Genomic DNA, 13,208 nt, shown 5'->3' on the forward strand with positions numbered 1-13,208 from the left:
ACATCAATGTGTTGCTTATGTATTGTGCGAGCACCGTGAGGAGGTATAACACATAAGTGATCCACTTTGGATTTGTATAATATTTGTTTGTCATTCACCGCTCTTCAAGAAGAGTTAAAAAAAAATCATCACTTTTACTTTTACTTAAAGTATTTAGTCTTTAAAATAATAATAATCTGATATAGAGAATATACAGAGTCCTACGGTATACCCACATTAATGCAATATCTATCTAGTTGGTGTATAGGGGTTTCAGACCACTGTTAAGGTATGTGTAAGTATACTGACAAAAATGTCTTCTTGATAATATGAGCCTAAGAAGTTTCAGAAAGATAAGTATTTTTTTGACATACCTACTCTCCCTTCCTACCTTTTGAGACAAGGGCGACTAACTGACAAAGTGTTTTTCTTTTACCTCTTCACAATGTAAGTGCGAGAGTAGGTGTATTTATTCTGAAGCCTCTATAAGCTATTTATTAGTTGTTAAATGATTGGGAAATTTTGTCCCAGGAATTACGCAGAGTACAATCTTCTGATGCCTTAAAGCCTCTACAAACACTGTGGCTATACACACACACACGCACACACACACATATTAGGAATTAAGTGTTTTGGTGTATGGACTTAGGTGACCTCGGCAAAGCTCTGAGGCCAAATCAACCATGACAAATGAAAGTACCTGTATTAATGAGGTAATACAGGAAAACGACAAATCGGCAGTGTTCCTCTGACCCCCACAGTAGCTGCTGAAGTACTGACAGCCTGTGAATTAATGTATTCACACAGTATCTTTCGCCTCAGTGACCTGAGAAGTTTCTCCTCTGATGAAGCAGCAGTAGTTTCCTGAGCAATACTGTCCCCCTCTGCTGAGAATGAAAAGTGCATGTAACTCATTGCTTTACATGACCTAAGAGGAAAATGTTGAACAGACATCACTCTCTGCTCTGTGTGTCCTGCACCAGATGGGTTAAAAGCAGAATTTCAAAAGCAAATTTCCCTCAATTACATGAGTGTGTCTGTGCATGTGTTTGGGATAAAAAAATTTATCTTGTATCTTTTGCTATACTCATAACGTAGCGTGTACTGTACCATATTGAGCTTGTGTTAAATGTGCAAGAGGAGTCGCAGAAACCAAGGAGTTACTCTTTATACTTAGTATTAAGACAGGAGTGTGTAAAACAAAACAACAAAAATAATATGGAATAAGAAAATATAATTTAAACTAAAATCCAAAAATATAAAAGTAACTTTTAAGTAAGGCTGTCACATATATGTAGTAAAGTAGAAAATACAATGGTTTTCTCTAAAATGTGTATCAAAAGCAGCATAGAATGACACAGACACACACACAATTATTTGTCCATCTTCTTCCTGTGCTTAGTATCTCATGGGAATGAGCAGGTAATCCAATTGTTGCTGTTAACAAAAGGTTGCTGTGGCCAAGGAGGTAGAGTGGTCGTTCTCCAACAAGAAGGTTGGCGATTTGCTTTAAAATTTCAATAGGGCCTCACTCTCTGTCAGTGCCTCTCAGTGCTCGGGCCCTAATAAGTCAGAACACTTCAGATTTTTTTCAATTTTTTTTTTTTTTTCACAGGATTCCAAAACAAAAGCTGTACATTGAGTATTCGCATGAACCCAAGATTTTTATTTTACATATAGCTCAACCAAATAACAGAATAAGAGCAAAAAGCCACTGCAAAGAAAATTTATTTATTATAATTTGTACAAACGAGATTTCTGATATACAATAAGTTTCAGAGGCTAGTTATAAAGGCTTATTTTTCAGCCAGCTGAAAGGCACAATAGACATGCTTGATACTCTTCATTCTTTATATGTATTACTTGAGGCCAGCACCAGCAAGCTGCAGACCTATGTAGTCTGACTAAAGTAATGCATTGATGCCATCTACTGGTGTACATCCACACCCGAGAGGTTATATTCTGCCTGAACTAAGCAATGATGACTCATTACAGAGAAAAAACCACAACCTGAACTTTTAAAGCATTTCTTTTGTTGTAGGTCAGTGGATCTGACACTAAATATCATTCATCTCCTTATACAACTCTCTGTCTTCCTCACTCCGACGCATTCTTCTTAAAAACCTGCTTGCAAACCTCTCCTTCACAGTACAACTCCTGTGGGCAAAGGGTCACAGAAATATAGAATTAATGCAATGCCTTAAAATCGTACAATAAATATAAATGGGGGCAAGTTATTCAGTATTTAGATTTGTGTAATATAAAGAATTGCCTGTGTTCATATTCTTACCAGATGTAGCTTGTTGTCTTCAATCCAGTGAGTCCAGCCGCGGTTCTTCTTCTCTCCGATCTGTTCACACACCAGTTTATTGCCCTCCCATGTCACCAGTGACTGCACAGAGCGAGACAGAGATTAAACCACAACACAAAGCAGTTTCAGCAGCCCAGAAATAAAAGTGAAAAAACACTGCAAGATCTGCAAAACATTTGCAATAATTAGTCCCGTCCATGCTCACCTTGATGTGTCTGTTGTCCAGCCCCTTGGTGAACTCCTCCAGCTCCTGGCCCACTCGGAAGGAGACGGTGTAGTTTCGGAGGGGGCTGAGCGTTTTGATGATGAACTGGTCTCCCTGCTGCTCAATCACCTTCCTCAGCTTCTGCTTCATAGCAATCTTCCTTAAGCAAGGGCTGATGCCTGAAATAGTAAAGTTGTGTTTCGCCTGAATGAACAAATCTTCCTCGACAAACTCACCAAAAGGCGACAACGCATATTTGTCTCCTTCATAAATAGCACTGATACAACAACACAGCCAAATGTGTTTTTCCCAGAGTAGCAACGCCTCTCACACCCAGGGCTGTAATTAATCTTGTGTAATGTTGTACCTGCATGCATTTCACCCCTAAATTACTTTTTCTGATTGAAATGCAAATATCTCAAGTCATTCAATACAGAGAATAATGTTTAAATAAAATAAGATTGTTACAGGTCTTACCCAGTGCAATCATGTAGCCCTCAAAGTTGACATTGCTGAAGGTGTCCCATGAGCCACAGAGGCTGGGAGGCATTTTGTTGATCTCTTTAATTCCTCCTGAGACGTACGTGTGAATAAAGTGTGATCATCAACTCCCTTTTCAATGTTTTCACATTCTACTGAAAAGAGGCTGACGCAATTCTCTTTTGTGAGAGACTTGCAGGAATAAAGTCAGGAGTGTCCTAAAGTCTCATTCGCTCATGTGAGGATTAGGGCGGGACTCACACCACTGCCAGGGTGTGGAGATGAGGAAGATAGACGTGTCCGACTGGTTCCACTGGGCAATTACATGAAATTATATATAAGGTTACAGATTGATTGAACACACATGCCCACAAACTTAGTTGTCCTAGAAATCACTGAACGGTTTAGTTAAGGTCTTAAATCAATTTCTGGTCTATACTGATCTACTGTTATGAATCATCCAGACCCCTCGGGTCATGTGGGACAGGTCTGCGTACTGTACCCCGAGTCACAACTAAACACTGAGAAGCAGCGTTCAGGTTTTTATGCTTCACATGTGGAACAAGCTGCCGGAGAACTGAGGGGCAACTCCCAGTTCTTCTAAATCAATGCTGAGGATTTTCCTGTTTGCCACAGCAGTTTATCAAATCTAATGTTTACTATTTTCTTACACCACAAAGTATTCTCTAACCTTACTTTTAACCTTTTACTTGTCTTGGGGCTTCAATGCAAATCAAGGAAAATCACCTGCAGTTTTTATGAAGATGGCCTGAGGGAACATGACAAACCTTTGCATACAAAGTAAAAAGAAATTTAATTGATAGTTACTTCCTCATGTGTGGGGAATGTTTCGACATCTCCACTTTGACAGGAAATCAACACATTGTCAAACACACAAGATATTGTATGTTCCACTCAGCAGCAAACAGGTCCACTGATCACAATGTTACTTGCAAAAACTGGTCTGGGTTGTTTTCCAGACAAGACACCACATGTGCAAGGATTCTGTCATCGGCACATGACAAAGACATCAAATCATGATTTGACTGATATTCAGCCACAGCCTTAACCCTGGTTAATTTGCATTGGACCTTATAATATTCAGGTTTTGATCTGATCTAATACCCTCATTGCAACAAACAACAAAATTAATTAGGAACCAATTCTTATACTAATATGATGTAATCAGGTATTGTTTAATTTAAACACAGCTCTCACATAGTTTGCTAATTCAGCTCTTGATGATTACCCCGACAGTTGAGTTAACTATCGTGAGGAGAAGCACCTTAATCAAGAACCAAAAGGTGTTGATTTGGGAATTCCTTCACTGAGGGAGTGAAAATAGTATCTTAACAGCAATGAAAAGCTTGCGAGGTGGAAAACAAAGAGGTTTATTTCATTTGCAGTGAATACAAACCACACCATCATTTTCAGATATTCAGCACCAAGTACAAATTTTAATTATGTCTTGAGAGGAGTAAACTGAAACACATAAGGGAGAGTAAAAGGCTCAAATTTGTTTTGATCTTGGTCGTATTTAAAAAAACTCCTAATTGTGAATCCAAATGTCACTAACGACAGAGCAATTTATGAGATTAACATGATCTGAAAGTACACACACACACAAAATCTACTCGTGTGTATACACAAAAGTGTCACTGTTTCTAAATCACTTCAATCAAGCCTTTTTCAGACATGACCTCCGCGTAAAATCCAGCAAATTGGCGACGGCCTTTACCTGATGATTGCCTTTTACATCCAGCAGAGGACCCCCTGCTGTGGGGTTAGGGTTCACATATCATAACATAAGTGTAACTTAACATTATTCATACATCGACTTCTCCTGGATTTATTCAGACTTTATACTGGCAGAGAAAGTACTGCGGAGCGTCTCACTCGGACCCTTTGTGGTAACACATGCACTTCCTCTGGAGAAAGTATGGAGGAGATGGGGAATTCAGTGCATGTCTGAAAGCAGCTTCAGAGTAGTGCTGCACAATATTAGTGCATGTGTGCTGTAACCTGCCCCTCAGGGTCTGGGAAATACCATAAATAAGCGTCATAATTATTTTATATAATCAACCGCTCATATCGATGAATTTAATTCAGGACAAACTTGATCACACAGATTACAAGGTAGAATTTCGTTGGATTTGGCGGAGGCAGTTGTCTCTCCATTCTCTTCTTCCGACAATCGTTCCCTGAAAACCCCCTGAATGCGTTTCATTTATCATCGAGGGCAGCAGGGCTCCATCTGCCAAATATATGGACATGCAGAGCACGAGTGCGTTGTAAATGTAAATCATTTATCGCAGTTATTGCTGTCTTTTACAATACGTCTATCGTGCACGTCACGATTGAGAGCGATTTTCGATATATAGTGCAGCTCTGCTTCAGAGAAATCAGTGAAAAATCCTCTAAAAAACAAACTTGCAGCATAACAAAAGACCACTGTGTAGAGTAGGCACTGGTGGAAGCTTAAATAAACTGATATGGGTTCAGTTGACAGTAGACCTACAGCCGTCAGTGTAAAGAGTTCACACTTCTGTTCTTGCAGCTAGAGCAGTAAATCCCTCAGCTCGAGGACGCCTCCAAGTATCTCTGAAGCGGTGCAAGAACCACATCAGCGTTTTTCTGCTCGCTCTCTGCACTGTAGAGGTTGTTCTGTTGAATGTAGCTCACCACAGCGTCTTGCAACAGGTACCTGACGCTCTGACCTCGACGAAGCGCCCGACGCATGTGAGTGGCAGAGATGTCGTTGGTCACCCACTCGTGGACCAAGTGGATGTTTCTGCGATGCTTCCACAGCACGTCCGACTTGTGGATGAACTTGTGCGGATCGTTGCCAGAACGAGTGATGCAGACCAGACCGTAGCGGCCCACGATCTCATCGATGTCCTCCTCCTTCCACAGATTGGGGACCCCAAAGGACTCCAGGACGTCAGCCCCACACAGCAACATCACCTGAGGGCCGTCTGAGAGCAGAGAAAACAGCTCATCAGAAAACTATATATTAACAAAGGGGAAAAAAGAAGAGAATATAGTTTAAAGGGGAAAGAGGGAATTCAATAATAGAAGCAAATGCAAATAAGCACAGACAGTGAGATCATGAGGAGATAAAGAGAGAAATTGAGAAATTATTTTCACATTTGTTTAATTTCAACATCTGTTTAAGGCTTTATTGCTCTTTTCTTTTTAAAGGTTAAGTGTGTACCATCTCATGTCGAAGCTTATATTGCAGCTAAGTACTCCTCAGTTCACTGCTGTAATGAGGTGAGGGGACAGGAAGAGAAGGAGAGACGCTTCAAGACATAATCATCTCTATGGCAATGTACCGTTTAAATACTATATCATCTGTTTTGTTGGTGCTTATTAAAGGTGATCACTGATCCGATAGCCTATTGTTCATGAATATTTAGAGTCAGTGATGATTGATTGAGATTTGCATTGCCTTCTTTTCTTAGACTAAATCGGTATTGGGTGTATGCAATTATCAATACTGAGTTAAAACAGCCCAAAATATTAGTCGGTGATTATACGGGAGAATGCAATATTCTATATTATTATTATGCATTTTTACCCCTTTTCTCAGGCCAGATTAGTGTTAGAAGTGTGAAATTCTCAGAGTAGAGTCAAAACACCCAAAGGCAGAAGCATAACTAAGACAGAAAGAACAACACTAACATTATACCATGCTTAACATAGCCACACGTGACCTACCTCTCCTTTTCTGATGAGATGAAGCTTCATAACGATTTTCTATTCGTCTTTTTTTGGTGCGTTTGACTGTGTCCGTCTCATCGCAGTTCTGCTGTGTCTCGAGCAGTTTCTCCTGGTGATGCCTGAGTGAATAAACATCAAACCAAACATCAGATTTTTCTAGATTTATCAGCTGAAAAGAGTTTCTTATTTGTTTAAGGTTCAGTGTGTGATTTGTGTGAAAGAGATCTATTGGCTTCACAAGTGAGTTTCATCTAACTTGTACAAATTGTTGTTTTCTTTACCCTTGAGGAGCGGGTCCCTCTAGGAGGCAGACATGTATTTCATTCAAGTCGCCCAAACTAAACACCTTTTGAGTCTTTTTGACAAGTGACCATTTAAAATGAACACCTGACACGATGAATATAAAAATGATGAGTAAGACCAAACCCACATTTCTTGTTTGGACTGCAAGGCACAGCCTCAGATGATTCATGTTCATGATTATTATGTCCACCACTCCATGTCTTTATTTCCGTGATGAAGTTAATTATTAACAGCAGGAAGTCACACCCTGTGAGACTAAAGACTTTATATATATACAGAAACCTTTGACTCAGTTCTGAAATGGCACTGGACCAGCTTCTTATCATTCCAAAAATTTCTTTATTTGTGGTTTCATCACTGACAAACAGGATAAGAGGCAGAAATATAAAAACTCATGCAAACAAACTCTGATTAAGAACAACAAAATATCTGAGAGATAGTTCCTTAGACTTATTGGCAGATTACCTCGTTGTAGTCTAGTTTTAATAACAACATAAGAGACAAACACAACAAGGGCTGCCTGCAGCTATAGCACAGCCACTGCCAATAAGAAAAGAAAAAGAATCGTCAACTTACCGAATCACCTCGACTGTCTCCACCCAATCAGGCTGAGTGCCCTCCCAGGAACCAAGGGTGATCCAGTCTGAGTTCTCTGTGGCCAATCTGGCCATTTCCAGACGGTGGGAGGCCTCAATCAAACCCTTCTTTTTATAGCCATCGCCCACAGGAGAGATGATCCCGCTCACCACCTTGTACTGACCTGAGACACAAGGGAGGGAGAGTGTATGAACACTTGATTAAAAAACAGCACAGTAGATGCGGTTAACTCATAGAAACATGTCTCTAAACTTATTTGATTAAATAACAGGAATCCTCTTTAAGGGTCTGTGGTTTGTCCAGATGAACAGGGTCGTATTGTTGAATTTCTTAAAAGTGATCTTTCAATTAACCTCAGTTAATCAACTCCGTCAAGGAGGTTAAGAGTTCACCCTGGTCTGTTTGTTGGTTTGTTCATTGGTTTATCTGTCAGCAGGATTATGCAAAAACTACACAACTGATTTCTGAGAAAAAGTGCAAACTGGATTGAGAGTATGTAATTTACTTCCACAGGATATAGTAAATAGCAGTTAAACTCACGCCATCTGCAGGGCATGACCTTTTTAGAGGTGCAAGTGAAAGTAACACTTATATAATATTTCCTCTAAAAGATATAACTGTCATTTGAATGTACCTGTGTCTTCCAGATGATCTCGAGCCAATTCAAACAACCTCAGGTGCATGTTGGTGATGGGGTTGAAGGAGCCGCAGGCCAGCAGGACCACTGAGGTTACACCACGAGACTCCATACTTTATTCTGGAGCAACAGACACGACGAAGACAACAGTGGAGTCCACAAACTGTCACAAACCACACAGGTGCAAAACAGCTCTGCTTCCCTGAGTGGATCATAAACACTTAAACCTATAAAAACCGTTAGTAAGCGTTATTATTAACTGTAAACCCAGAGTCACGTTAGCTTCACGTATTGCCAGGGAACATTAGCTCAGTAAATTCAAGCTCAAATCGTAGCAGCGGCCGCTCGTAGAGGCTACTTCCGGTGGCCACGGAAAACACAGCCACCTTAACAAACAATATTATGCTGATTTTTGTTGTTAAATCAATTATCGAACTTAACAATGTCACTTTAAAATCTCTCTGTCTTGAACACATACCGGTCGAAGTCAAATACAGCGCAGTCTGAGGGGGAACAGGAACTGATGCGGAACATCCGCTAATCTTCAAAATAAGAGCTTGATATTTCAAGTATTAAGAGCACAAAATGCAAACTATTACAATAATCCCAATACCAAGAACAATAAATATGGAAAGAGTAAAGCTGGTGAGGGATTTTGGTGAAATTAATAGATATTATTAAAGAATGCTAACCAAAAGTTATTTCCAATCACTTCTTCTATCTGTTATATTCACCCCTCCTTAATTTCCCCAAGATCCTGAATGTACCGAAGGTTTTGCTATTACTAGTAAAGCAATGACAAAGAGCAATATGTTCACATTCACTCAGTCCAAGGCTATGAAGTACAGTGAGTCTGTCATAGTCAGTTGCAGTTTGCTAATTCAGCTATTGATGATTACCCCGAAAGTTGAGTTAACTGTCGTAACGAGAAGCATCTTAATCAAAAACAAAAAGGTGTTGATTTGGCAATTCCTTAACTGAGGTTGTTGGGAGTGAAATATTATCTTAGCCAGCAACGAAAAGCTTGTGAGTGGAAAAAAAAGAAGTTTATTTGATTCACATTGAATAGAAATCACACCTTACTTTTTGATCTTCAGCACCAAGTAATAATTAGTTTGATGTGTTGAAAAGAGTAAACTGAAACATGGTATAACTGCAGTTTGCCTTTAACATCAAGCAGAGGATCCCCTGCTGTGTTCACACATGACTTCTCCTGGATTTCTACGGACTTAATACTAGGAGGTCAGGCAGAGAATGTACTGTGGACATCTCACTGACATTTGTGTTCACACATCCATCTCCTCTAGAGAAAGTACGGAGGAGATGCGGCGTTCAATGCAGTATAAGAATAGACCACTGTGTAGAGTTGGCCCTGGTGGAAGCGTAAATAAACTGATATGGGTTCAGTTAACAGTAGACCTACAGCCGTCGGTGTAAACAGCTCACACTTCTGTTCTCGCAGCCGCAGCAGTAAATCCCTCAGCTCGGGTGTCCCCTGAGTTTCTCTGAAGCGGTTCAAGAACCACATCAGCGTTTTTCTGCTCGCTCTCTGCACTGTAGAGGTTGTTCTGTTGAATGTAGCTCACCACGGCGTCTGGCAACAGGTTCCCGCTGCTCTGACCTCGACGAAGCGCCCGATGCATGTGAGTGGCGGAGATGTCGTTGGTCACACGCTCGTGGACCAAGTGGATGTTTCTGCGATGCTTCCACAGCACGTCCGACTTGTGGATGAACTTGTACGGGTTGTAGCCAGTGCGAGTGATGCAGACCAGACCGTAGTCACCCACAATCTCCTCGATGTCCTCCTCCTTCCACAGATTGGGGACCCCAAAGGACTCCAGGAAGTCAGCCCCACACAGCAACATCACCCGAGGGCCGTCTGAGAGCAGAGAAAACAGCTTATCAGAAAACTGTATATGAATTTAGCTTTTTTTTAACAAAGGGGGAAAGGAAGAATCCATACATTCAAACCATTGGCTCTCGTTTTTAAGTTAAACTGAATACAGTGAACCATTCAGAACGTGAGTCGTTACCTGTCTGAAATCATGGATTAAAAAAGAAAGGAGTGAAACGAAGGACAGAAAGAACAACATTTACATTATACCATTCGTTACATAGCCACATGTGACCTACCGCTCCTGTTCTGAGGGGATGAAGCTTCATAGGTGTCCGTCTCATCGCTTTCCTGCTGTGTCTCCAACAGGGTGTCATAGTAATGCCTGAATGAATACAGCAAGAAACAAAATATTTTTTCCAGATTTAATACGTAAATAATGTTTTATTATATATTTAAAGGTTCTGTGTTTAAGATTATTACGACTAACATTAAACCCAGATTTCTTGCTTGGACTGCAATGTACATTATCAAATGATTTATGGTAATGATTATTATGTCCACAAGTTAATGTTTTTTATTTCCCTGATGAAGATCATACTTTACAGCAGGAAGTCACAACCTGGGAGACTAAAGGCAACTGAAAAGCATATATTATAGAAGGTGTCTTACATGTCAAACATTTTATGCAGTGAAGTTTTCAAGAAGTGGAAACGGCAAAAGAACCCAACCACAAGTGTCCCTCTTTCTTCACCCCAAATCCATTCATACATTATTATGCATTAACATAAACATGCATACATAGACATCATAGGAGGCTTGAGACCCTGTCCTTGTATCAGCGGGTCCACTGTGGATTCGATACATTGAAAAAGAGCAATATGCATCTTTGTTTCTTTTGTTGTTGTCTGCTCTTGTGATAAACGTAGTGTATACCAAAGAAGACCATTGTCTCTGTGTGAATTGTTAGGTAAATAACAATTGCGTGAGTGTGAGGGTAAAAATATAAATTGTTTAGGAAGTCACAGATTTTCCACTATATTCAATTTTTGTTTTAAATAATTATGAGAAGTGCCCTTTTTCTCACTTGAGCCCCTGACCCCAACATGTCTTTGCCCGTCCCTGCGCTAATAAATGAATTATACAACCCATACATATTTGATTCTCATTTCTGTATATATATATATATACTGAGTGAAGTTCGTCTTGTGTTTTTCTCCTGGAGTCGAACCAGAGACGAACCAGAGACCTTCTCTGCCCATAGTCCAAGTTTCTGCCACTAGACCACCGCCTCTCCTATATATGTATATATATATATACACTTCACTCAGTTCTTAAATGGCAATAAGAGGCAGAAATAGAAACCGCAAACAAACTGATCAAGGACACATACATATCTGACAGATAGTTCCTACACTCATTGGCAGATTACCTTGTTGTAGTCTTGTTGTAATAACAACACAAGAGAGCTGCCACTAACAATCGAAAAAAAGCCTTAACTTACCGAATCACCTCGACCGTCGCCACCCAATCAGGCTGCATGCTCTCCCAAAAACCTACAGTGATCCAGTCTGAGTTCTCTGTGGCCAATCTGGCCATTTCCTGACGTCGAGAGGCCTCAATCAAACCCTTCTTCTTATAGCCATCGCCCACAGGAGAGATGATCCCGATCAACACCCTATACTGACCTGAGACACAAGAGAGGGAGAGTGTATGAACGCTCGATTAAAAAACAGCACAGTAGATGCGGTTAACTCATAGAAACATGTCTCTAAACTTATTTGATTAAATAACAGGAATCCTCTTCAATGGTCTGTGGTTTGTCCAGATGAACAGGGTCATTCTGTTGAATTTCTTAAAAGTGATCTGTCAATTAACTTCAGTTAATCAACTCCGTCTAGGAGGTTATGAGTTCACCCTCGTCTGTTTGTTGGATTGTTCATTGGTTTATTTTCAGCAGGATTACGCAATAACAACAGAACTGATTTTAAGGAAGGGTGCAAAACTGGATTGAGAATATATCATGTACTTTCACAGGATGTAGTAAATAGCAGTTAAAACTCACGCTATCTGCTGGGCTTGATCTTTTTAGAAGTGAGGGAGAAGTAACACTTATATAATATTTCCTTTAGAAGATCTTATTGTTATTTGAATGTACCTGTGTCTTCCAGATGATCTCGAGCCAGTTCAAACATCCTCAGGTGCATGTTGGTGATGGGGTTGAAAGAGCCGCAGGCCAGCAGGACCACTGAGGTTACACTGGGACACTTCATACTTTATTCTGGACCAACAGACACGATGAAGAAAACCGAGACTATGGAGTCAACAAACTGTCACAAACCACATAATTACAAAGCTGAGGCTGTGCTTCTCTGTTTGGAGGCGGCTGCCTTTGATGCCACACTGTTTGGAGGCGGCTACCTTTGATGCAACACTGTTAGAGTCGTCTAACTGGAGGCAGTGAACATTGCAGCGGAAAACATCCGGAACTCTTACCTCCCTCGTTCCCTCAGCATCTGCCAAAAGATCGTCATGTGGATCACTGACCTGTAAAAAGGGTCTTTACTTAAGGCCACTTAAGTCCACAATGTGATATGCTTGTGATATGTTTGTGATATGTTTGATACTAAGTATATTGGGACAGCCTGGCTACCCAACGCTGTTCCCATGCATCAAGTTTTTTTATTGTCATTATTAATGGGTTTGTGGTAGTGGGGCGGGATCAGTGTCGGCTGCAGGAGAGAGAGAGTGAGGATGGGATTCTAGGATTGGGGCCAGGAAGAGAGACTGATTGTGCACAGGTGTAACATGTCACCTAATGATTCTCCCCCCTTTATCAGAGGTAGTGCGCTGGGACACAGGGACTCCAGAGAAAAAGGAGACGACGGCATTCAAAGTCATACCTGCTATCGGGTGGTTTCCTGATGAGGGACCCACAACAACAGAGCTATCTGTAACGGGATTATTGTTGGTCCACACTGTAAAAGAATGCAAAGAATTTCACAGACACTCTACTTGATCGCTAGGAATTCCAGTCGATTAGCAGGATACCTCTTTTATGAACCAGTGAAGGTCTTGCTTGCAAAGGCGATTGGACGAGCGTTGGTTTCACCTTCCGGTATCTAGGCCATCAGGAATT

General features: G+C 40.7%; 3 protein-coding genes across 3 annotated transcripts; all 3 read right to left on the reverse strand.

Moving 5' to 3' along the window:
* Window positions 1-1,694: 1,694 nt before the first annotated feature.
* On the reverse strand, window positions 1,695-3,136 carry rbp7a (retinol binding protein 7a, cellular). Its single transcript, XM_062392428.1, has 4 exons — window positions 2,973-3,136; window positions 2,496-2,674; window positions 2,270-2,371; window positions 1,695-2,136 (listed from the first exon to the last, which is right to left on the reverse strand). The coding sequence occupies exons 1-4, from the start codon at window positions 3,043-3,045 to the stop codon at window positions 2,077-2,079; spliced, it is 414 nt and encodes a 137-aa protein (XP_062248412.1). The 5' UTR covers window positions 3,046-3,136; the 3' UTR covers window positions 1,695-2,076.
* A 1,214-nt stretch (window positions 3,137-4,350) lies between these two features.
* nmnat1 (nicotinamide nucleotide adenylyltransferase 1) lies at window positions 4,351-8,760 on the reverse strand. The gene is made up of 5 exons (XM_062392426.1): window positions 8,714-8,760; window positions 8,233-8,355; window positions 7,578-7,761; window positions 6,696-6,817; window positions 4,351-5,950 (listed from the first exon to the last, which is right to left on the reverse strand). Exons 2-5 carry the CDS (start codon window positions 8,345-8,347, stop codon window positions 5,550-5,552), a joined length of 822 nt encoding a protein of 273 aa, XP_062248410.1. The 5' UTR covers window positions 8,348-8,355; window positions 8,714-8,760; the 3' UTR covers window positions 4,351-5,549.
* A 907-nt stretch (window positions 8,761-9,667) lies between these two features.
* LOC133957184 (nicotinamide/nicotinic acid mononucleotide adenylyltransferase 1-like) lies at window positions 9,668-12,416 on the reverse strand. The gene is made up of 2 exons (XM_062392648.1): window positions 12,228-12,416; window positions 9,668-10,114 (listed from the first exon to the last, which is right to left on the reverse strand). Exons 1-2 carry the CDS (start codon window positions 12,340-12,342, stop codon window positions 9,678-9,680), a joined length of 552 nt encoding a protein of 183 aa, XP_062248632.1. The 5' UTR covers window positions 12,343-12,416; the 3' UTR covers window positions 9,668-9,677.
* Window positions 12,417-13,208: the final 792 nt, after the last annotated feature.

This window comes from Platichthys flesus, chromosome 7 (genome assembly GCF_949316205.1).
Source record: "Platichthys flesus chromosome 7, fPlaFle2.1, whole genome shotgun sequence".
Classification (NCBI taxonomy): domain Eukaryota; kingdom Metazoa; phylum Chordata; class Actinopteri; order Pleuronectiformes; family Pleuronectidae; genus Platichthys; species Platichthys flesus.

Coding starts and splice junctions, on each gene's coding strand:
- LOC133957184 (XM_062392648.1), bottom strand. CDS start 12,342: ATGAAGTGTCCCAGTGTAACCTCAGTGGTCCTGCTGGCCTGCGGCTCT. Junction 10,115..12,227: donor AGATCATCTGGAAGACACAG/GTACATTCAAAT, acceptor CTCTGCTCTCAG/ACGGCCCTCGGGTGATGTTG.
- rbp7a (XM_062392428.1), bottom strand. CDS start 3,045: ATGCCTCCCAGCCTCTGTGGCTCATGGGACACCTTCAGCAATGTCAAC. Junction 2,675..2,972: donor GGGCTACATGATTGCACTGG/GTAAGACCTGTA, acceptor TTACTATTTCAG/GCATCAGCCCTTGCTTAAGG. Junction 2,137..2,269: donor AAGACAACAAGCTACATCTG/GTAAGAATATGA, acceptor CTTTGCCCACAG/GAGTTGTACTGTGAAGGAGA.
- nmnat1 (XM_062392426.1), bottom strand. CDS start 8,347: ATGGAGTCTCGTGGTGTAACCTCAGTGGTCCTGCTGGCCTGCGGCTCC. Junction 6,818..7,577: donor GAGACAGTCGAGGTGATTCG/GTAAGTTGACGA, acceptor TTATTCACTCAG/GCATCACCAGGAGAAACTGC. Junction 5,951..6,695: donor ATCTCATCAGAAAAGGAGAG/GTAGGTCACGTG, acceptor CTCTGCTCTCAG/ACGGCCCTCAGGTGATGTTG.